Source organism: Gorilla gorilla, chromosome 9 (genome assembly GCF_029281585.2).
Source record: "Gorilla gorilla gorilla isolate KB3781 chromosome 9, NHGRI_mGorGor1-v2.1_pri, whole genome shotgun sequence".
Taxonomy (NCBI): Eukaryota; Metazoa; Chordata; class Mammalia; order Primates; family Hominidae; genus Gorilla; species Gorilla gorilla.
The window spans coordinates 121,884,372-121,908,155 of record NC_073233.2 but is presented as its reverse complement, the minus strand read 5'-3'; the positions used below and the strand labels follow the sequence as shown (position 1 = coordinate 121,908,155).

At 48.7% G+C, this 23,784-nt stretch overlaps 1 protein-coding gene across 2 annotated transcripts; it reads right to left on the bottom strand.

Moving 5' to 3' along the window:
- Positions 1 to 777: 777 nt before the first annotated feature.
- HTR3A (5-hydroxytryptamine receptor 3A) lies at positions 778 to 16,003 on the bottom strand. 2 transcript variants are annotated; one of them, XM_019035952.4, is made up of 9 exons: positions 15,719 to 16,003; positions 13,180 to 13,331; positions 11,824 to 11,868; positions 9,786 to 9,895; positions 7,790 to 7,959; positions 4,913 to 5,073; positions 4,361 to 4,571; positions 4,043 to 4,264; positions 778 to 1,626 (listed from the first exon to the last, which is right to left on the bottom strand). In XM_019035952.4, exons 1-9 carry the CDS (start codon positions 15,801 to 15,803, stop codon positions 1,328 to 1,330), a joined length of 1,455 nt encoding a protein of 484 aa, XP_018891497.3. In that variant the 5' UTR covers positions 15,804 to 16,003; the 3' UTR covers positions 778 to 1,327. The 2 variants fall into 2 exon arrangements, with proteins under 2 accessions (XP_018891497.3, XP_018891496.3); XM_019035951.4 differs by having other exon boundaries at positions 4,043 to 4,571.
- Positions 16,004 to 23,784: the final 7,781 nt, after the last annotated feature.

Here is a 23,784-nt window from a genome sequence, read left to right as displayed (position 1 = left end):
AACCCACCATTTAATTTAAATTAAAAAACTGATATGACTGAGAATCCCTGTATACGCCTCCTTAGTCTCATCCTCCACTCCTTTTCCAGATCCCTAATATCATGAAGTTGGTGTTTATCCTTCCTGTGCAAATGCTTTTCAACCTATTTGTCATCTCCCAGTTTCCTGGGCCTAGAGGCACCAATCTCTTCTTCTTCTTCTTTTTTTTTTTTTTTTTTTAACAGAATCTAGCTCTGTCACATAGGATGGAGTGCAGTGGTACGATCTCAGCTCACTGCAACCTCTGCCTCCCAGCTTCAAATGATTCTCCTGCCTCAGCCTCCCAATCAGCTGGGATTACAGGCATGCACCACCATGCCTGGCTAATTTTTGTATTTTTGGCTTTCTTTTTGTAGAGGAGGGTTTCACCATGTTGGCCAGGCTGGTCTCGAACTCCTGACCTCCAGTGATCTGCCTGTCTCGACCTCCCAAAGTGTTGGGATTAACTAACTGTAAATCTCTTCTTCTAACCATCCAAACTCTTCCCAAAGCTGCTGACAAATGGTTAAGAAGAGAGTCTAGGGGGGAGCGGGGAGGGATAGCATTAGGAGATATACCTAATGCTAAATGACGAGTTAATGGGTGCAGCATACCAGCATGGCCCATGTATACATATGTAACAAACCTGCATGTCGTGCACATGTACCCTAAAAATTAAAGTATAATAATAATAAAATTTAAAAAAAAAGAAACAAGCAAAATGTATAAATACAAAAAAAGAAAAAAAAAAGAAGAGAGTTTAGGGTTTCACTGCATTTTATTCTTCCCACTCCCATCATCTGATGGGGGATGAGTGTTCAGGGAAGCTGCCACAAGTGAGGTGAAGAAAAAAAAGACACTAGGGGTTAGAGAAGCCTCGTACAGAGTTATCAGGCCTGTGTAGTAGAGAGTTGGTTTTGCCTTCAACCTAAAAGCAAAGTTGTGAAAGAGGAGCAGAATTCCAAAGTCCCTTATTCAGGTGAGGGTCAATGGGGAAAAGTCCACAACTAGAGTGGACTTAGGGAGTGCCCGAGTTTCTCCTGATCTAAGAGAGCATGTTTTAAAGCCATGGTGAGCTGCTGGGGGTGGGACAAGGGTGTAAGGGCCTTGAACACCCAGTTTTTGGTGGAAGGGTTCAGACCTTGGCTTGTGATTGCTGAGATGAATTGGCATTGGAAACAGGGCATGGGACTCTGTCTGTGTCTTGAAAATGTCCCTGGCATTCCCTGGGTCCTGAGGGGCCTAAGCAGAAATCCTTTGTCCCCACCTAACCAGGACTGTACCCCCTCCTCCCCTGGGCTGTACCCACTCAAGCGTACTGCCAGATGGACCAGAGCATAACCAGGGTGATGCTGTAGGCCAGCACCGCCAGCAGGTAAATGTGGAATAGCAGCTTGTCCAGCACGGAGCCCACGCGCAGCCAGTCTCGGGCCACCTCTCGGATCTCATCCCGCTTTTCCAGGAATTGCCGGATGGAGGACAGCTCCTGCAGCAGCCCACACACCGCCAGCGAGGCCTCCCGAGGTGGTGGGGGAGGGCTACATCTGTCCCTCGGGCTCTTCTCGAAGTCCTGGGGTCCTCCCATGTGGCTGCAGTGGTTTCCCATGGCTGGAAGAAGGGCAGGGCATTGGCAAGAGAGGGAGACCCCGGGTGGTGACCTGAACATGGTCCCTTATGCTTCTATAGCCTGTAAATTTTTGTTGGGAATAACTTTTTTTTTTCTCACTCTGTCACCCAGGCTGGAGGGCAGTGGTGTGATCTAAGCTCACTGCAACCTCCGCCTCCCGAGTTCAAGCAATTCTCCTGCCTCAACCTCCCAAGTAGCTGGGATTACAGGCACGTGCCACTACACCTGGCTAATTTTTTTTTTTTTTCAGTAGAAACTGGATTTCACCACGTTGGCCAGGCTGGTCTTGAACTCTTGACCTCAAGTGATCCGCCTAGTTTGGCCTCCCGTGGTGCTGGGATTACAGGTGTGAGCCACCGTGGCTGGCCAGGAACAACTTTAGACATAAAAAGTATAAAGAGTAACTTACATACCTGCAAATCCACCATCCAAATGAAATTGAAAACCAGTATGACTGAGGATCCTCGTATACCCCTCCTTACACACATTCTCCACCCCTCTTCCAGATCATTAATATCACGAAGTATCCTTCCTATATATTGCTTTTCAACCTATGGGCTTTCCTCAGCAATCTGATACACATTATTTCATTTGAGCCTCACAATAGCCTCACAAAAGAGGCAGAGTAGGCGTGATTACTATTCTGTTTGTTTGTATGTTTGTTGTTTGTTTGTTTGGAGACCAAGTCTCACTCTCTCGCCCAGGCTAGAGTGCAGTGGTGCAATCTCAGCTCACTGCAACCTCTGCCTCCCGAGTTCAAGCGATTCTCTTTCCTCAGCCTCCTGAGTAGCTGGAATTACAGGCGTGTGCCACCATACCCAGCTAATTTTTGTAATTTTAGTAGAGACGGGGTTTCACCATGTTAGTCAGGCTGGTCTCGAACTCCTGACCTCGTGACCCACCACCCCCCTTGGCCTCCCAAAGTGCTGGGATTACAGGCGTGAGCCACTGTGCCCAGCCAACTATTCCAACCATATAAAAAATGGTGAAGCTGAGAGAGGTTAGGTGACTAGCCTGTGGTCACATACTTGGAGGATCATTTAATGATGAGACCACCAAGGCTCAGGTATCTGGACTCCCAATCCACTGCTACTTCTGCTCCATTTTGTTGCCTCAGAGGGGCAGCAGGCTGGAGGGTGCTGCTCTCATGTGCATGACTGCAGGTCCTGGACCAGGAAATACACCTACAGAAGTGGCTTCCTTCACCAAGGTAAATTAGGCAGTAGGCTGGCAGACTAGTTCACTAGCTGTTGATGAGATGGCCTTAGATGAGCCAAAAATCTCATGTAAAAGGCCTGGCCCTAGTCAGGAGGAAGGAAAAAGGGGAGTGGAGTGGAGAGGAGTGGTTAGAAAGAGAAGCTTAGACTCAGATGGGCCTGGGTTCTACCAATTCCTGGCTCTGTGATTTAGGATGAGCAAATTCTCTATAGCTCTGCTTCCTTATTGGAAAAATGAGAATGAGAATCCTCTTGGGTTGTCATGAGTATTACATGTGATCATGTAGACAAAGTGTTTTGCACACGCCTGGCACAAAATGTTCAGTGAATAAACCAACCAACTAACCACCACCAACTACAACAAATGGTAGCTATAACAATTCCTCAGGAGGAATGAACTCCACATTTAATGTCTCTCTGCCTCATAGGTGTTTGAAATTCTAAGGAACCTGGTCTTTGGGCTGTGTATTTGTTGTTTTTAATTTTTATTTTTGAGACAGGGTCTTACTCTGTCTCCAGGTGGGATGCAGTGATGCGAACACAGCTCCCTGCAGCCTCAACCTCCTGGGCTCAAGTGATCCACTTCAGCCTCCTGAAGTAGCTAGGACCACAGGAGTGCATGACCATGCCCAGCCAACTTAAAAAAAAAAAATTAGTAGAGATGAGGTCTCACTATGTTGGCCAGGCTGGTCTCGAACTCCTGGGCTCAAGTGATCCTCCCACCTCGGCCTCCCAAAGTGCTGGGATTGTAGGCATGAGCCACCATGCCCTGCTTTGGGCTGTTTAGAATAAGAGTTTTAGAAACCCCAGTGGCAGTATTTAACCGTGTGAGGCAGGGAGACCAATAATTGCCTAAGGGGCATCCGTTTGACCTCACCAATGGGTCCATCCTAGAGAGAGGCCATTCTCAGCCCAGAGGACTCAGCTCCTGACATGCTCAGCCTCTGGGATTCATACCCTCTCTGTCAACACCCAAGGTGATGAGAGGTTGTGTAAGTGAAGAAAGGGTCTGGACTGACACCTTTGGCTGAAGGCTGCCCCCCACCCCCGAGTAAGGCAGGGCATGGGATGCCACGTGCAGTACAGCACCTCCTTGGCAGGCCACGCCCTCCAGAGACTTTCCACAACATCCAAGCCAGAAGCAACCCCTCTGTATGGACTCTTCCCTTCTGTTTCTCACCTGAGCAGTCATCAGTCTTGGTGGCTTGGGAGGTGGCTGGGGGCCTCTGGGAAGTTGACTGCTCCCTCAGGCAAAGTAGCCAGGCGATTCTCTCCAGAACCAGGTGACGCAGCCAAGCAGGCACGGGCTGCTGCAGGTCTTGCTTGTGCACCAGCCGCACAATGAAGATGGTCTCGGCCAAACTTATCACCAGCAGAGCCATGCACACCACAAAGTAGACACCTGTGCAGCCCAGGGCAGAGGCAAGAGACACATGCAGGAGGTGGGAGGGGGCGGGTTTCTCACCAGACTGGGCTCTGCTGCCAGGAGGGGCCTTACTAATGAGAGGAGTGCCGATGGCAGTGGCCGGCAGCGTGTCAGAAACGACGATCAGGAAGACCGAGTAGCCCAGGAGGAGTGTGATCTTGAAAGAGACCCTCTCGCCACTGTTGGGGGGCAGGTAGAAGCCCACGATGTCCATAACCATGAGGAAGATGCTGGGCAGCAGCAGGCTGACCACATAGAAGAGGGGCCGCCGGCGGATGACCACCTGGGACCAGAGAAGAGCTTGTGGGAAGCCTGGGGCAGACAGGCTCTGCTCCCAGGAACCACCCCACAAGCTGAGACTCCTTGTTTTATGGGGCTTCGGCCTGGATTGCTCAGAGAAGAAAACAGACAGACCCCCATACCCTGCCTCTCAATCCAGGCTTATGGCTGTTTAGAATAAGTAAGGGACATTCATGGAGTTTCTCCATCTACTTCACTGAAGTTCCAGATGTGTGCAACCCTGGGGTTGGAAAAAGGCTATAGAAGTTCTCCCAGTATGCCTCCTTAAGTCTACCTGGGTGTGAAGCTTTATTCACCATTTTACCCACATTCACTCCCACTCACATAGAACTTCATTTCTGCATAGTAGTTACTGCTTTCCATGGTGAACTCCCGAAAGTAGGGCAGCACCCCCAGCAACTCCCACTCTCCCTGGTTCATGAAGACACTCCTGTCGGATTTCACCTTTTCTGGCAAGCGCCACAAAGAGATGTTGATGTCCTGGACTGAGACAGAATAAAGCAAGCCAGCTTTGGAATCTAGTACCCAGAGCCTGCTAGACCCTGTGATGATGGGACACAGGTGGGCAGCAATTAAGGGGAGCTGATATCCGATGGCCCAACCTCAACCTCAGCACATCACCTTCAGCCTCAGTGTCCTCAGCTATAAAATAAGGTACTCACCATACCTATCTCACAGGGCCACACTGAGGGCAGATGAAGTCCTAAATGAAAATGCACGGTGCAAAGAACCGTGCAAACCATTCATTAGAAAGCGCTCTCTCTCCTCCACACACACACACACAAACACACATACACACACACCCCTTCCAAACAGCTTTCTAGCTTTCCCTGTTAGAATTGCCCGTTACAACAATGAACAAAAGTCAACATTCTTCACTTTTGCCTTGATGGAACTGCCTGTCTTTAAAAGTGAATTAAGAAAATAAGCAAAATCCTCACTTATAGATTGTAATTCCACTTCTCAAGATCTGCAGCACAGACATATGTACCAGGAAGGACAGAAGTATCTATTGCAGCAAAATATTGGAAAGTACTGAAATATCCATCAATCAGAAAATGCTTAATAAGCTAGGATGCAACCAAAATCATTAGATGTTTGCATTTGTGGTAGTGGTGAGCACAGCTGCCTTCCAAAATCATGAGCTATTTTATAGCAGCTAAAATTTTTGAGGAAGACCTAAATGTGCATGAACTCCGAAAAACGTCCAAGACCTAATGGGTAAAAACAATCAAGTAGTAGTATATAATAATATATATACTGATATATTCATCTAAAATACGAACTCATAAAGCAATTTCCATGTACTTTCCATAGATGTGTATGTGTGTATGTAAATGTGTAGAGAAGGATTTGGAAAAATATACTGTGCTAGATGAAGTTTCTACTGATAAAAGTGGTTAACTTTTGTTGTTGGTGAAGTTTGGGATTGAGGGTAGAAGTCAAAGCAGACGTTAGCCTTATCTGTAGTTCTGGTTTTGGTCAAGGCAGTCATGCATCACTGTCATAACTTAAGTTTAAGGTAATGAACACATCAGAACAGAAGTGGGGGATGCCTTTTTTTTTTCTTTTTTGAGACGGAGTCTCACTCTGTCACCCAGGCTGGAGTGCAGTGGTGCAACCTCGGCTCACTGCAACCTCCACCCTCCGAGTTGAAGTGATTCTCCTGCCTCAGTCTCCGGAGTAGCTGGGATTACAGGCGCCTGCCACTGCACCCAGCTAATTTTTTGTATTTTTCATAGAGACTGGGTTTCACCATGTTGGCCAGGATGGTCTCAATCTCATGACCTCGTGATCCACCAGCCTACGCCTCCCAAAGTGCTGGGATTACAGGCGTGAGCCACCGCGCCTGGCCTGGGGGATGCCTTCTTGCAACAGGGTGGTGTGCACTTCACCAGCCCTCTAGCAAGCCCTTAGCTAGCATTCATTTGCTTGGTAACATTTGCTGAGACCCTTCCTCTGTGCCAGGCCCTGTGCTGGGGATCTAAAGGTGGGTGAGAAATCATGTCCCTGCCCTTTCCAAGTTTTTTTACTTTTTATTTTTATAGGATCTCATTATGTTGCTCAGACTGGCCTCAAACTCCTGGGCTGAAGCAATCCTCCTGCCTTGGCCTCCCAAAGTTCTGGGACTGCATTTGTGAGCCACTGCACCCGCCCCTTTCTAAGTTTATATCTAGGAGAGAAGGACACATTGAAGAAGTACTTACAAGGGTGACAGAGGTGGGGAGAGGACCAGGGTGCTATAAATTGGGCAACAGGGATGGCCTAGTCTAGGGGATGAGAGGGTAAACTGAGGAGCTGAAACTTATGCTGCCATCAGAAGGGTGAGTAGAGGGGTTGGCCAGGCTAGGTGTGGTTGGCAGGAGCAGGTGTGGGGCAGGTTGGGAGAGGGAGGAAAGGGCCAGGTAGCATAGGAGAGGAAACAACATGTGATAAAGGGAAAGAACATGAGGGTTTGGGGCTAGAAAGGAAGGCAGCTGGGCGGGAGCAGAGCTCAGGGGAGCAGATGAGCCTGGAGCAGCGGGCTGTGGCAGTCAGCTCAAGAGGGTGGATTGTGTTCCAGGGTATCTGGGATCCCATTGAGGGGTTTTAAGTGACACGGTCAGATTTGCATTTTACTAAAATCTCACTGGCTTCTGTGAGAATCACAAAGTTAGGGGGACATGAATGCATGGGGAAACCAGCTAGGAGGCTAAAGCAGAAACCTAGGCAGGAGACAAGGGTGGCTTGCATGGGGGTGAAGGGAAATAAATGGATCTGAGAGATGCTTAGTGCCAGATCCTGTTGGAGATATTGGAAAAAAATTGTCCCTTACTGAGCGTCTTGCAGTCAGTTCACACCCTCATTGAATACTGATATATTAATGTAAAATAAGAACTCATAAAGCAATTTCCATGTACTTTCCATAGATGTGTATGTGTGTATATATATGCACACATGAATGTGTGAATATAAATGTGTAGAGAAGGATCTGGAAAAATATACTGTGCTATATGAAGTTTCTACTGATAAAAGTGTTTAACTCTTACTGTTGGGGCAGCAAGAGCAGCAGATCTACCTCATGCAGAGGAAGAGGAAGCAGAGGCCCAGGGCATTAGTAGGCTGGATATGCGAGAAGGCGCCCTGGGGAGCACTCCTCGTTCAGGTGTCCCTGGGGTCCCCCAACCTCCACTCCTGCCCTGGCGAAGCCCACATACTCACTGGTGTGCAGCCAACTGGTGAAGGTCAGCGAGCAGTTCTGGACATCGAAGGGGAAGTTGTAGATGTCGAGGCTACAGGCAGTCACCACCTGAAGGGGCTTGTAGTTCTGAACTTCGCCTTGATGCTGAATATACACGTACGGGATATTTGGAGACTTCCCCACATCCACGCTGGCGGGGGAAAAGGGGTTAGTTTGGGAGCTCAAGAGGCAGGGCAAGCTCTGGGGGCCTGAAGATCTTGGAACAACTGGGTAGGGAATGAAGTTCGGGGAGGGTATAGGCAGCCGGACAACCTGGATGTTTTGCCTGGCCTCGGTTTTTCCAACCTTCCTATCTTAGGCTTCCTGACCTGCCATTGTCAAGGCTACTTTTCAAGCAGTCATGGGCATTTCTCCTTTATTCCCCTGGCTCCTGGCCACACAAGGCAGGGAGGAAAACCCATGGACCCAAAAGCCATGGACAGTAGGGAGCGTGCCCAGTGGCCCCAACCCGTCACTGCCCCGGGCTGGGCAAAGCTTGGCTCCCAGGATCGCCAGTCCTGTGGGACCAGGCAGGCTTGGTGAAAGAGCAGGATCTTGTGTTCCAACCTGACTCTGGCTTCTCTTTGCTTCCTACCCCTGGAAGTCCTTTGAAATGAAAATAATCATCTCTGGATGAAAAGGAGCTAGAGAAATGGATAAGAATTGGGGAAAGCCAGAAAAGCCCCACAAGACCTCATTCCACTCTCTCAGCTGATGTCAAAGTGGTAGGCCCTCTTGAGTGACCACTGTGGCATGGAGTGGGCTGAGTCCAGTGTGCTAAGCCCTCAGCCTTCTGTGAGTTCATGCTGAGAGATGAGAAGTCAAGACTAAGGCCACTTCACTGTTGAAACTGGAGAACCAGCAGAAACTGGGATTTCCCAGAGCCCTCCAGCCTGAGCTATGTAGAGGATGGTGTGTGGTCCAGGTCAACTACCTCCCTTGGAAAAATGTCAGTAGCACCCCCTGGAGTTGGACAATGCTGTGGGTATGGGGTGGAGGATGGCTGATCCCACCTGTCACCTTCCCTTTTCCTCCGTCTCCCCAGCCATCTTCCCTGCCCTTGAATTCTGAAACCCAGTCGGTGGGCCCTGAATGAACCTGCAGGATGGGGAGAAGGAATGTTGTCTGGGGCCAAATGGGACCGTGTTTGGCTGCCAGGAATAAAGCCTAGTGCGACCCACTTCATATTGGAGAAGCAATCTGTGGCCTGTCAGGTAGATGTGTGACTTGGGAGGTCTAAGCATGTCCCCCAGCTCCAAATGTCCTTTGCAGGCCAGAAGTGGCAGCCATTATCAGTGCTCCAATTTTTTTTTTTTTTTTTTTTTTTTTGGAGACAGAGTCTTGCTGTGTCGCCCAGGCTGGAGTGTAATGGCGTGATCTCGGCTCACCACAACCTCCACCTCCCAGGTTCAAGCAATTCTCCTGCTTCAGCTGCCCGAGTAGCTGGGATTACAGGTGCTCGCCACCACGCCCGGCTAATTTTTGTATTTTTAGTAGAGATGGGGTTTCACCATGTTGGCCAGGCTAGTCTTGAACTCCTGACCTCTGGTGATCTACCCACCTTGGCCTCCAAAGTGCTGGGATTACAGGTGTGAGACACTGAGTCCGGCCAAGTGCTCCATTTTTTTTTTTAAGAAACATTTACTGTCTCCTTTATAAGTGCAGCTGTCCCATTAGGTTATTATAACTCAGTGTTAATTCATTCACCAGTTTCTTTCCCTGTGGCAGGGGCCCTTGGACTACGAAGTATGGAATTTCAACATCAAGCACCGAAAAGAGGGAGTTTTCAAAAAGAAAAGAACAGAAAAAGGTCGGGGGGGAAGAAAAAGGGAATTTGGACTCACACCAGCTTTATCTACAGTCTGCAATTCCTGGTGGGACATCTCAAATGCAACAGTGACAATCTTGTCTCTCTGTCCCCGGGCTTCTCCAGCCCCTAAGCCACCCAGCCACCTCAAAACGGATAACGGTACTCACAACTCATTGATGAGAATGTCCGGGACCCAGATGCTGTCTGTGGGGATGGACAACTTGGTGATGTTGTCAAAGTCCTCAGGGTTCCACTGGAGAAACTCATCAGTCCAGTACTAGGGGAGGAGCAGGGATGGTCAGGGGCAGCCCCCTCCATCTCCAGTGAGGGTTGCCTGCAACTCAGGCAGACTTCACCCTCAGTGCCCAGGCAACAGGTGGGCATCTTCCTGGGAGAAGCAGGTGTCAGTGGCACCCAATTCCCTCAGCAGTAACTGAGAGTCCCCGCACCTCTTCATTCACACTCTGCCTCCACACATAACAACTCGGCTAGATGTAGCCTTGCCCCAGGAAGGAAGTCAGTCATTTCGAATGCTGTGAGTTCCCCCTCCGCCAGCTGAGAATCTCAGACAAATAACTTCTTAGATCTTGGCCTCAACATATTTATATGGAGATCATAACATCTACCTCACAGGGTGGAGACGGCTGTTGTTAAGTTTTGATTAATGTATTCTCCATTTTCAGGCCAGGATGGCCAGTCTAAAATGTAAATTCGATCATGTCACTCCCTTGCTTAAAATCCTTCAGGGGTGCCCCATTGCCTTTAGGATAAAGTTAAACTTCACGGCCAACACAGGCTGATATAATCTGACCTCTGCTATCCCTCTAGCCTCATGTTTTGGCCGTGCGTCTTTGTGACTTCTACACTGCAGCCGTATGCAATGAAACACTCCTGGAACCTCCATGTCTCTGCATATCCTGCTCCCTCTCCCCTATCTTCTTTACCAAGGTACATTTTCCTCAGCCTTCTGGGCTTAGCCAAGGCATCTGTCTGTTCCTTTCTCCAGGACATAGTCCATGACCCCCACACCCCAGGCTGGGTGACATGCGTCTCCTCTGTGCTCCCATAGTTAGCACCTTGTCCTTGCCACGTTGGAGTGTCTGTCTTGTTGCATTTCAGTTGTCAGTACCTGTATCTGGTCTGTGAGCTCATGGTGGGCAGGGCCTCGATCTAGTTCGTGTCTCTAATTCCAATCTCTTAGCACAGTTGCTGGTGCATGTAGACTGTCATTCCCTCACTGCTGATGCAAGCAACTGGGGCAGACAAGTGGCCCTAGAGCTCCAGAGGTGAGAGCTCTGATGGATGTCCTGGGAAAGGAGCTCCAGGCTGCCTGTACTTGTTTGGGTCCCTTCCCTTTGGACACTGCAGTAAGGGATCCCTCTGTGAGGCAGGGACAGAGCAGCATCTCAGGGATCAGCATTCTAGCTTCTTCCTCTATCCCACGCCCTGTCCCATGCCTGGTGGTGGTGATGGATGTGCCATGAGCCGTGGGGAGGGATAACAGAGACCCACTTATGCCAAGCATGTCCGCAGAGCCTCTTGGGCATGACCTCTGTGAGCTGTCCTCGTGCTTCTGCCTCCGTGTGTTCAGCCACTTTAGTTTCTCCTCTGCTCTGACTTCTCCCCAACAACCCCAGGGGCTTCCAGAGCAGGACCCTTGGATAGTGACCTCCACTCTTTTCCTACCCCACCCCAGCTCGAAGCCAGAATTCCTGCCAAGCCTCAGACATATCCACACACCAGGGGCTGACCCAGGCCCATCAGAAGCTAAAAGAGTGGGGAAATGGCCGAGGATGTGAGGACTAAGTGGATGGAACGAACCGTCCTGTTTCAATCACCCAATTTGGTTGCTGTCCAATTTGGCTGAATAGAAGGAAGAATGGTCTAGCAAACAGAGCTGGCTGAGAGTGAAGGGGCTGGCTCATGAGTTCCTTTCAACAGAGGCTGGGACAAGCCATAGTTTGGGGTGCTTTGAAGAACTTCAGAAGCCAGAGGGGGTTTGGAGGGTTTCTCCTCCACTATCTTTAAGCCTACTTTCACTCTCAGACCTGAGATGAGGAGATTCCACACTCCTGGATCTCAGGCTGAGGGTGCCCCTCAGCCTCTCCCCTCACCTTCCCTCGCCAAGGCCACTGAAACTCCCGAACTCCCGACTCCTTCCCAGGAGGATGGGTAACGGGGGCAGGGAGGGGCGGGTCTGCTCACCTGCCGGTACCAGATGTAGGTGGTCAGCACCTGATTCTTCTCATCCTGGGAAAGGAAAGGGAGCTTGAACAAGTAACCCTGTGGACTGGAGAGCCACCCTGCACATGCCAGCCCCTAAAGGAGGGGCTTCCATGTGTTCCTATTGCTTTGGGAAGTGAAAGTGAAGAGCAGGGCCTGGGGTGGGGAAAGTAGATAGACTGGAGCTCCCTGGCCAGACAGGAAAAGTTAGTTGTTCACTAGAGCATACCCAGAAAGAAGTAAAAATGATTCTTTTTTTATTTATTTTGAGACAGAGTCTTGCTTGCTCTGTTGCCCAGGCTGGAGTGCAGTGGCACAATCTCAGCTCATTGCAACCTCCACCTCCCAGGTTCCAGCGATTCTCATACCTCAGCCTCCTGAGTTGCTGGGACTACAGGTGTGTGCCACCATGCCCGACTAATTTTTGCATTTTTAGTAGAAATGCAGTTGCTATGTTGTCCAGGCTGGTCTTGAACTCCTGGCCTCAAGTGGTCTGCCCACCTCGGCCTCCCAAAGTGCTGGGATTACAGGTGTGAGCCACCATGCTCTGCCAACAGTGATTTATGTTTCAACTTCTAATATACATATAATGCCGGGAGCAGTGTCTTACGTCTGTAACCCCAGCAATTTGGGAAGCTTAGGCAGGTGGATGGCTTGAGGCCAGGTGTTCGAGACCTGCCTGGCCAACATGGAAAAACCCTGTCTCTACTAAAAATACAAAAATTAGTCAGGCGGGCTGACTAATTTTGGTAGAGTAATTTTACTAGACTAAAATTAGTAGCCACTGTGAAGTTGGGTCCTGCCTACCTGACCCCAACACAGAGCCACTGCATCTCTGCAATTGCCTTCTTGTTTATGTCTGCATAATGTCTGACCACCTCTTCTGAGCAGTGCACCCCACCCTACTGTGGTAGTTGATGAAGGAATTGAGGAATAATTGATCTGTTGGCTGATTCTTCAACGATCATTTAGTGACACCTGCCAGGTACCAGGGATGTGTGTAAGGCACTGAGGGCATAGAGATGCATGGGACAGTCTTAATCCTCATACAGCTGACATAGAGAGATGGTTATCATTATGCAGTGTATGAAGAACCACATGTGGGAAGTGACCCCCTCACTGTATGGGTGTGGGAGCAGCAGCCACAAGGTGGCCCCAGGTTTCTGGTTTGGGCAGCTGTGCAGATGATGCTACAATCCATCCTGAACTGTGGTGCCAGACCGTAGGTCCTATGGGTTCTCAAATGCCTACCAAGCTGCATAGGGGGTGACTTGTCTCACATGGCCTTCTCCCACCCCCAAAAGGTCTGCCTGTGTGCAGCTCGGGGCTGAGCCTCACCACGTTGAGGATGGCATAGACAATGACGTCAATGGATACGGTGGTTGGCTTCCTCCAGTCCCTCACGGGGCGCACGCCCTTCCTGTAGTTAGTCAAAAGGTAATCCGACAGCCTCAGCAGAGCGGGCCTGGTGGTGTTTCGGCTCCTCCTGGCTGGGAAGGAGAACAGTTCAAAGTAGACACCAGCCCCCCAAGACTTCCCCCGGTTCTCTTGTCCTGGTTTGTAAGCTGTTAAAAGAGATGTATCCCCACCATCTCCACCTCACAAAATTCTAAACACAGACTGACATTCTCACCACTAGAGCATTTTGTCTGCAGAGATTTCTACCATAATTCAAATGTATTACCTTGTAGAAAGGACCTATGCATTCATTGACAGGAAAGCAGAGATCTGGCTTGGAAGAGCAAGTGGCACAAGACAGCTGAGATTCAAATCAGGTTGAGGGCTAAGAAGGTTGGAGAGTAGGTGGCCCATGGGGCCTAAGCGAGGGCCTCTGGGGAGCAACAGGGAAGCTGGCTCTCAGGGTGTGATACTAAAAGCAAGAGGGCTGCAAGAAAGCATGACCCCAAGTGGCCAATTTCTAAGCCCAAGGGTCTGCATCAGGGTTTTACTCAGCCGAGGTCAAACCTCAGCATCTGCACACAACATCTCCTTTTTGAGTATGAAACAGGTAAAGAAAGAAGGAAGTGTGGGCATCTGGTGAAAACTGACATTTCCTCTACATCCTGCAAAAGCCACCCCAAGAGGATCCTCGCACCCTGCCCCAGGCACACACAAGCTATGGGTGGAGGGCTGGCCCAGTCCACCTCCTAGGGTTGCCGTATGGGCAAACTTGATGGGCTTAGAAAGACGGTTGGGGCGAGGTGTGGAGGGAGTGAGAAGAAATCAAACGACTTCCGGGGTAGGTGGCCTATGGGGACAAACCAGTAATGAGACAGTCCAGCTCCTGGATGCTGGTCCTGTTCTATGAAGATTTCATGTACAGCTCAGTTTTCACACTGGAAGCAGCAGGAGCACTTCCAGAAGGGTGGCCTGACATGCAAAAGTGAAAATTCATTGGACGGTGAAGGGAGTACAACCTAGAGGGCCAGCATACGGGCAGCAAAGGGGAGATGGAGCTGGCAGGTAGCTAGGGTCTTTCACTAACCAGGTGCCGGCAGGCCTGGCTTTTGCTAAACAAGACTGTGTCTTCTCTCATCTAGTGTGCAACCTGTACAACAAATCACTCCTGCAGATTCCCCCTCCTTTCACCCCCTTTTCCCTGATAAGCTACTGGCTTCCCTCAGAAGGACAGAGAAGAGCAGAGAGAACACACACACACACACACACACACACACACACACACACACACACACACAAAAACTATTTTTTTAAGTGTCTCCTTTGGAATAACATCAATGAACATATTCTTCATTTAACTAAGAACAGTCCACCAGAGTGGCTATTTGCACACAAGGATCCCCAAGCCCCAGAATGGTGAGCACCATGCTCTGCAAGTGGAGGAACTGAGATTCAAACACAGACCCGTGTGCGTCTTTACTACACCAGCAAGAGCCTGGGTCCTATTGACTGGGATCCTGACCAGCTTGGAGAGCACTGAACTCATCCCAGCAGGCCCAGGGCAAAGGACCATTGCTGGGAGGGACAGAGTTTCTTCTCAGTCAAGGAAGCCCTCGAACACAGTCATCACTTACAGCTTGCGTTTGCTTAACCCACGGAGCACTCCCAAACGACCACTCCCAGGAGGAAGGACATCTTACCCAGAGCTCTTCACGTCTGCCCAACCCCTGGATGGCTTCCTCTAATTGTGGCCCAGTATGCTCCACCCCAGCTCTGCAGGGAGAGAAACCTCCTAGAGGGGAATGAGCATGGTCTGCAGCAAAAGGAAGCCGGTCCCTTTGTGGCTAAAACACCCTACATTCAAGGGAGTCAGGAGAAGACGGGTGGAGGGAATGTGGAGAGAAATTGGGTGTTACTGGAGTTTAGTCCTGGAAAGGAACTTGGGGAACCGCAGGCCCAGAGAACAAACTCATGCAACAAAACCAGTGAAGCTGAGGAAAGATGACTAGACTAGTTCTGGTCCCCACTCTGCTGCTAACAAGCTGTGTGACCTTGAATGAATTATCCGCTCCCCACTCTCTGGGCCACAGCATTCCCATTTATAACAGGCAAGGGTGGACCAAATGAGTTCTAAGGTCCCTTGCAGCTTTCATTCAAATAGTTTAGGGAAAGGACAAAGAGGAGAGGAGCCCCCTCCTGGTGCCTGTCTTTTTATTTCTGATACGCCAGGCTACTTCTCTGCTCCCTTCTTTGCAAGCTCCGCTCTTGCCCCACCCCAGGACTCAACATTCCTAACTCTCTCTAGCTTAACCATGATGCCTCAAATGCTGTCATGCTCATAGGTGGTAAGATAGCTGACCTTCCTGCAGCCGCACTGTTCCCCACCCTCCTCTCCACAGCCCTCGGAGGACTGAAGCATCCCCTGCCCCACCTCAGCAGATGGTCAGCCAAGTCCTGCTGCTTCCCGAAGTCTGCTTACCTTCTCCCTGTGCCAGGAGTGTGGGGAGGAGCAAGGCGAGCAGCGCCTGCTGGACCCACAGCAGCATAGTGAGCTTTCCACTCATAGGAGTGCCTCTGAGTGCTCAGGGCGAGGCCCACCAAGGGCCAGCTTGCCTGCCCTCTGCCAACCTCATGTCCCAGCCAGCCTGCCTCTCGTGGCCACTGCTCACACCTTCTGAGGCTGCAGCCTCACACTCCCCGGGCCACCAAGGTTGGGGAGCTGCCAAGTTTTCCTGCAATCAGTCCTTCAGCTGGATCATGTTTCAGGCGGGAGGAAAGGGGAGGGGACAGCTGAGATGGGAGCCCGCCCTAGCTGATGTCATGCTGTGGGAGCTCAGTCCACCCATTCAGCCAGGGGGCTTGGCCATGTTTCCCCAAGGAGTAACTTAGGTGGGGACAGGGGCTGCAGAAGCCCATGAGACAAGGGTGCAGCCTGACCCCTGGGAGGTGCACCATGCTGCTGCTTTCATTGATGTCCCTTGGCAAGTATGTTTCCGTGGCACTGGGCTGGGGCAGGATACGGTGAGTCAGGCAGGAGCAGGAAGACCATTCTCTTACTCCCCAGGGTGACACAACCAAGCAGGTGACTGGGCACCTCTGTAGTTACGGGAAGGGTAACTGGAGTCACCACAGGTCTGCCCTTTTGTCCTCATCTAATTAGTCATACTTAAATAGTAAAATATATATTAAAATAATAAAATATATAATAAAAATAAACTTTTACTATACATATTTATTTCATGCATCTTGCCATACATAATAAATACATATAGTAAAAATAATAATAATACATGCACTTTGTAGAAAAAAATGAAGAAAAATTAAAATCATCTGTAAACTTATGACTCAGAGACAGCCACTCTTAACATTTTGGTATATATTCTTCCATAATTTTCTTCAGTAATGTGTATACAATGAAGTAAATATCACAGACATATAATTTTGTACCCTTTTTTTTTGCTTGATATCATTTCATAAGCATTTCTTTTCTTTCTTTTTTTCCTTTCTTTCTTTCTTTTTTTTTTTTTTTGAGACAGAGTCTCGCTCTGTCACCCAGGCTAGAGTGCAGTGGCGCAATCACTGCTCACTGCAACCCCAACCTCCCCCGTCTCAGCTGATCCTCCCATCTCAGCCACTTGAAGAGCTGGGACTACAAATGCAAGCCATGCCTGGCTAATTTTTGTATTTTTGGTAGTCCCCCAAAGGGACTAGAGGCATGAGCAATCACACTGGGCCTCATAAGCATTTTCAATACCTTTCTTTTAAATGGAAGCGTCTTTCTTGAAAGAAGTGTTTCTTTCTTCATTGCAAGTTAAATAGACAAGTCTCTATCCCTCAGACCTCAGCTGTGTACCCCTAAAGTTGCCTGCAAGAAGAATTACTGTGCATTTTTATTTGAAGGAGTCCTACCCTAGCTCACCATTTGGGTAGATGTCCCCGTACCAATCAAGTTAAGTGTCAACAACAAAACATTTTCTTTCTTTTTAATTTATTTTCCACTTGACTCTAAGTGTGGAATAGGCTAGGAACCCTGCAGTAAGGAGGAATTTTCTGAATTGTAGGTAAGTTAAAAAGAAAGAAAGAAAGAAAGAAAGAAACTACCTTGGTCAGGGCTGCATCCTTTCAGTTCTTCTTCCTGTGCATTATGAAATCTGCATAGAGCATTATACCATTCACCATTGGGGTCCTTTCCTGTGGCCGTTAGTGGGGTGTGGTTCTGCAACGTGCAGTCAAGTTCAGGGAGCCTGGGCTACTCTTCTCTTAAGTCATGTGCTTCATCACTGCACAATCCAGAAAAACATGGACAGTCAGCTCCAAGCATTTCCCTCCGGGGAATGGAGATGAGGGCAGTGAATAGAAAGAGGGCCCCAAACTTCTAGAGAATTTATAGAGCCAGGCCTCTCCAGAATTCCAGAATGAATGTCCTCAGACCTGAGGTTTGACAGCAGGATAAAGCAAGGCAAGAAGAACCAGGCTGCCTCCTAGGCCACCAGGCTGCAGTCTTGAATGGGGCCCAAGCAGAACACTACAGATTCCTAAATGCATCTTCAAGCCCAACAAAGATTCTTTTTTTTTTTTTTTTTTTGAAACAGGATCTCACTCCATCACCCAGGCTAGAGTGCAGTAGCATGATCATAGCTCACTGCAACCTCAACCTCCCTGGCTTAGGTGATCCCTCCACCTCAGCCTCCCAAGTAGCTGAGACTACAGGGGTGTGCTACCACGTCTGGCTAATTTTTGTATTTTTAGTAGAGACAGGGTTTTGCCATGTTGCCCAGGCTGGTCTCAAATTCCTGGGCTCAAGCGATCTGCCCGCCTCAGCCTCCCAAAGTGCTGGGATTACAGGCATGAGCCACCGTGCCTGGCCAACAAAGTATTTAAGCTCCCACTTACGTCTAAGTGGCCATTAGCACTTAGAATCTGAAAATTTCTAGACGACTTTCTCCTCCCGTTTCTGTGCATTATGAAATCTGCATAGAGCATTATGCCATTTGTTGATGGGGTCCCTTCATACAGCCATAAGCTAGGGTTTGGCCTTTAGCAGTAACAAACCCATTTGGGGTTGTCATTATAATCGTTTCCTCATGGAAGAGTAAATAGAACTTAATTGCTCCCCTGACACACCCTAACCACTACCACAATGCTCCATTTTGTATTTGGGGTGTTTGTGCATATCCACGAGGCCCTCCCTACCTCTTGCTCCACACCTAGGCTGGTGTGGCCTGGGGCCCATTCCTCCCACAGAGCTGAACCATTTGGAGACAGCTGGTAAGAAGCATTAGAAATTGAACTTGTTCTGAAAGGACAGCACCAAAGCGGGAGGGAATGGAGCACAAAAAAAATGAAAGGTAAAACAATATTTTCACAGTTGTGGGGATCTGGAGAAGGAGAAGAGGGGAGAAGTAAAAAATAAGAGGAACAAGAAGAAAAAGAAGACCAGACAGGAAGAAAGTTAGGAAAGGAACTGAGGAGGAAAAGGAAGATTGGCGGAAAAGGCAAAGAAGAAAGGGAGAAAAAAGAGAGGAAAGTGGAAGGAGAAAAAAAAGAGAGGGAGGAGGAGGAGGAAGGATGAAGCAGAAGCAGGAGGTGGCTGAACTATGAAGCCAGGGTGGCCTGGGTGTGGCTCACCCCTCCCCAGTGTAGTATTCTAGAAAGCAGGCTCTCGGCAAGGCGGAGTGGGGTGCCAGCCGTGAGCATGTGTTACAACCCCTCCAGAGGTCCTGAGAAATCTAGGAGATCCTGTCCCATCGGCCCCAAGCCTTCATTTCTGCACTGAGCTCCTGGAATCCTCTGGGACTGTCCAATTGTGTTAGGAAGGAAAGAGGATGTCCTCTGCACAGTGCGTGCATTAGAGAATTAGCTCCTTAGGTAACAGGATTAGAGGGAGCCGGGCAGGCCATGGCCTCGGATGGAGATGTATTGCCTGTGTGCCTTTCTGATGGAGCAGCAATCAAGTTTCCCCTGAAGAAATGTCCTATTAATGGATTTGATGGCACAACAGACAGGGGGAAACTGGAGCCGTGTGGCCAGTGGCGGGGTGTAAATTGCCTCAGATGAAACTGTGGAGTCTCTTTTGCCCCTTTTAAATAAGATAAGAATTAGTGCGAGGCCTTGATGAACTCGCCTTGGCCGGTGGGGATGAGGGAAAAGCAGAGCCTGGGCTAATTTGATTCGTGAGCTCTGTCTGCAGACGGCCAGGCTCCTCCCAAGGAATAGAGGCAGACACACAGATGGCAGCGATCCAGTCTGGGTGATGAAAAGCTCCGAGACTGCAGGACCCACAGGCCTGAGCCTTCCTTCCCCTTGTGTCCAGCAGCTCTAGCACTGCAGAGAGAAGGATGTGATCACACGTGGGCCTCAACTTCCCATCTATTGCTGGATGCCGTTGCCCCTTGTCCTACCCCTGATTGCTTTTCTTGCTCCCATTTTCCAGGTTAAAACACAGAGCCCAGAGAACCTCCATGACATGCGTTAATTCCCACAGCTAATTTCAGACGGAACTGAGATCTTCCAGACTCTTGGCTCCAGCCTTTTCTATTACAGCTGTGTTTCCCATCTTCTGCAGTAAAATTTTACTAGTCTGTAAAACTTTTACCACCAAAGAGCCTGACCTTTTAAAACCTATAAACGTACCAAAACTCTGTGACCCTTAGTAACATCTGGCCACACTAGGGACCCACCTGCTAGAAAAGGGCTGGGGGAGGTTTAAGGTTTGTTATCACAGTGCTAAAGGGAAGATTTGCCTTCCTCTTCCCTTATCGCCCCTTTGGTTGGGCACCCATGGTTGGCACTTGCTCATACAGTGCCCCTGCAGAGCCTACCTCTCTCTGTGCTAGGGGTCAGATAAGGAGCACCTTTCCTACTAACCAATTCCAGAGACTTGACCCATTCTGGTATGGAGGCTGGAAGATTCAGGGGCTGTCTACTCATGGAGGTGGTGGAAGCCAGCAGGATGGCAAAATGCCTGATTCAAGTTTCCCAGTTCGCCTGCCTGAAGAGGCAGCAGTGGGCATGACAGGAAGGAGAGAGGCACAGCAGTGTCTTCAACAGACATAGAAGAGCATCTTCCTTCCTGGTCTTCTTTGCCCTGCTGTCCTATCATGTATGACTCAAGCTTTCCTCCACCAAGGCCCTGGGTCCTTGGAATGGCCCTGTTCTGCACCACTCCACCAACAGTAGCCCTCATTCATTGAGCATATACTATGTGCCCAGCACTGTGCTCAGCTCTTTATCTTATTTAATCTTTATTTCCTATGAAGAAGATATTGTTATTACTCCCATATTGCAGATGAAAAAATTGAGATAAAGTGGCCAGGCACAGTGGCTCACAGTAATCCCAGCATTTTGGGAGGCCAAGGCGGGTGGATCACTTGAACCCAGGAATTGAGACCAACCTGGGCAACATGGTGAGACCTCTACAAAAACTAGAAAAATTAGCCCAGCATGGTGGCGCGTGCCTACAGTCCCAGCTACGCAGGAGGTTGAGGTGGGAGGAGCACCTGAGCCTAGGGAGTTTGAGGCTACAGTGAGCTGTCTGCAGCCCTCTTCATGGTAGGGAAGAGATGCTAGAGTTTTGGGAGTGTATTATTATTATGTTCGGTCTGAGGGCGTGGGGTTTGGCTTCATCTGAAAGGTGTGGTTATTTTTTGTCTCCTGTCCCCATCATCTAGAAGAGGGGAAGAGGTCTCTTCTAGATCTCCAACCGGTTGGAAATTTTAAAGTAGTGGCGCAATGAAGCTTTTTATTCTCGATTTTGACCTCAAAAGATCAGATGAATGGGAAGTTGCTCCTGTTGGTTGGGTGTGTGTATTGCCATCTTCTACATGGTTACAGGCAAGGAATAGAAATTATGAAACCTGGCTGGGTGCAGTGGCTCACATCTGTAATCCCAGCACTTTCGAAGGCCAAGGCGGGTGGATCATTTGAGGTCAGGAGTTTGAGACAAGCCTGGGCAAGATGGTGAAACGCTGTCTTTACTAAAAATACAAAAATTAGTGAGGTGTGGTGGTGCTCACCTATAATCCCAGGTACTCAGTAGGCTGAGGCATAAGAACTGCTTGAACCCTGGAGGCCAAGGTTGTAGTGAGCTGAGATCACGCCACTGCACTCCAGCCTGGGTGACAGAGTGAAACCCTGTCTCAAAAAAAAAAAAAAAAAAGAAGAAGAAGAAGGAATTAAAAAACCCAAATGGGCCTCTGAAGTGGCACTGTACTTTTGGGACTCTATAAAGCTATTTCAGGAAAATTGCACAGATCTAAAAGAACTGAAACCCCTGGGTGTTACAAGTTCATAGTTCAATCTTCACATACCCCTTTTGCTTACTGCCCCTGTCTCTTCCGTTAATGTATTCATACTGGAATTTCCAATCTTCATGCTCCACATTGAGTGGAAGAGAAGGAAGGGGTCTTTGTTGCTGGTTAAGCCAGCGTGGTGGCAGCAACACCTGTATGAGAGAGAGAAGCACCAGAGTAAGCTGAGACCCAAAAAACTTCATGGTGCTCCTCGGTTCCTGCTCTGTCTGCCTGGAGATCTTCCTGGTGCTAAACTCTGGAGATTCGGGGACTTACGCTCATAAGGGAGGAGGTAATCCTTCATACAAGCCATCAGGGAATGATGGGTATGAGAAATGGCAAAGCAGGCAGGATCCTTCCTTCTTTCTTCCCTTTCACCTCCTTTCTGGCACAGAAGGATGGTCTCACTCCAGTTCTTACAGGTGTTCAAGATGGAAATGTTCTAGCATCTTGAGTATCTCTCCTTCCTAGAAAATGAAACTTTCCCCCTCCTCATTTCCCCAAATTTCCATTAAATTCTAGCTTTTTCAACTACTTGTGGGTGGAAGCTTTTTTCTGTTCCCCAAACAACTCAGACAACTCTAGAGTGCTCTTCAGGGTAGGTCACCCTGGAAATTGTATCTAAAATTAGCAAGCTGGTAGCAAAAGCTAGGCTTTAATGGGGATAGTGATGGGTCATCAGCCTATTGGTCACCCCAGAGCTAGACCTGGGGGCAGAAGGTCATTTGGCTTAGATTTCTCTCTAACTCAAGAGAGTTAATAAACTTAAAGGAGGAAAGGACCAGAGAGGTCATCCTATTCATGGCGAGTAGCCATTTGCCCATCTGGCCACCCTGGAACTGGACCTGGGGCAGAAGGTGGTTGGGTTTAAATTTCCCTCTTACTTGAATTCTAAAGAACTTCTAGAAAAGAAGGGATCGAAGAGGCTATCTTATCCATCTTCTTGTTTCTGGGAAAAACAGAGGCTTAATGTATTATTAGTATTTTCTCAGAAATTTTCAAAGAGACCTCAAAAATCCCTTGGGGATTCTAAAACAAAGTTTCTTCTAATATCTAACTTTAATTGCACTTGGTACAATTTTGAATCATATCCTTTCATCCTGTGGAAATGAGTCCCATCTCCGATCCATCCTTTTCAGAGTCTGAGAAGGAGTGGAAACATAATGGTCATCCATGAGCTCTTCCAGAGGAAATAAAAAAAAAAACAGAAGCAGAGAATAATCACATTGACCAATCTTTGTATGGCCATGCATGGTTTACAACATGCTTTCAGGCATGTTCTCTCTTACATGAACTCATTCTAATACTCTGAGGCAGGTGACTGTGTTAGTCCATTTGTATTGCTGTAAAGAAATACCTGAGGCTGGTAAATTTATAAAGAAAAGAGGTTTATTTGGCTCATGGTACTGCAAGCTGTATAAGAAGCATGGTGCCAGCATCTGCTTTTGGTAAGGAACTTCAGGAAGCTTCTACTCATGGTGGAAGCAGAGCGGGGAGCAGGCATGTCACATGGCTAGAGAGGGAGCAAGAGAGAGAGGAGGAGATGCCAGGCATTTAAGAATAATCAGGTCTTGGCCGGGCGCGGTGGCTCACGCCTGTAATCCCAGCACTTTGGGAGGCCAAGGTGGTCGGATCACGAGGTCAGGAGATCGAGACCATCCTGGCTAACACAGTGAAACCCCATCTCTACTAAAAATACAAAAAATTAGCCAGGCGTGGTGGCGGGCACCTGTAGTCCCAGCTACTGGGGAGGCTGAGGCAGGAGAATGGCGTGAGCCTAAGAGACGGAACTTGCAGTGAGCCAAGATCACACCACTGCACTCCAACCTGGGCAACAGAGCAAGACTCAGTCTGAAAAAAAATAAATAAATAAAAATAAATAAATAAATCAGGTATTTTGTGAACTAATAGAGCAAGAACTCACTCATTACTATGAGCATGGCCCAAGCCATTCATGAGAGATCTGCCCCCAGGAGCCGAACACCTCCCACTAGGCCCCACCTCTAACACTGTGGATCACACTTCAACATGAGATTTGTGGAGGACAAATATGTCACTTATCAGTGACATTACCCTTATTTTATACATGAGGAACTAAAACTCTGAGATACTTACTAACTTGCCCAAGGTCACTCAGCTATGTATGACCAAACCTGGTATAGAACCCTCAGCCAAGCTAAGACAGCACTCCTAAAGATCTGATTCTGTCTTCTGCCTTTTCTACTGAGGAAAAATGTAAACAGGAAGAAAATAC

What these genes read in the sequence shown, in the direction of transcription:
- HTR3A (XM_019035951.4), bottom strand. Translation starts at nt 15,803, where the DNA reads ATGAGTGGAAAGCTCACTATGCTGCTGTGGGTCCAGCAGGCGCTGCTC. An exon ending in ACTCCTGGCACAGGGAGAAG is followed by an intron (nt 13,332 to 15,718) that starts GTAAGCAGACTT and finishes TCTCCTTCCCAG; the next exon opens with CCAGGAGGAGCCGAAACACC. An exon ending in CAAGACTGATGACTGCTCAG is followed by an intron (nt 1,627 to 4,042) that starts GTGAGAAACAGA and finishes CCCTTCTTCCAG; the next exon opens with CCATGGGAAACCACTGCAGC.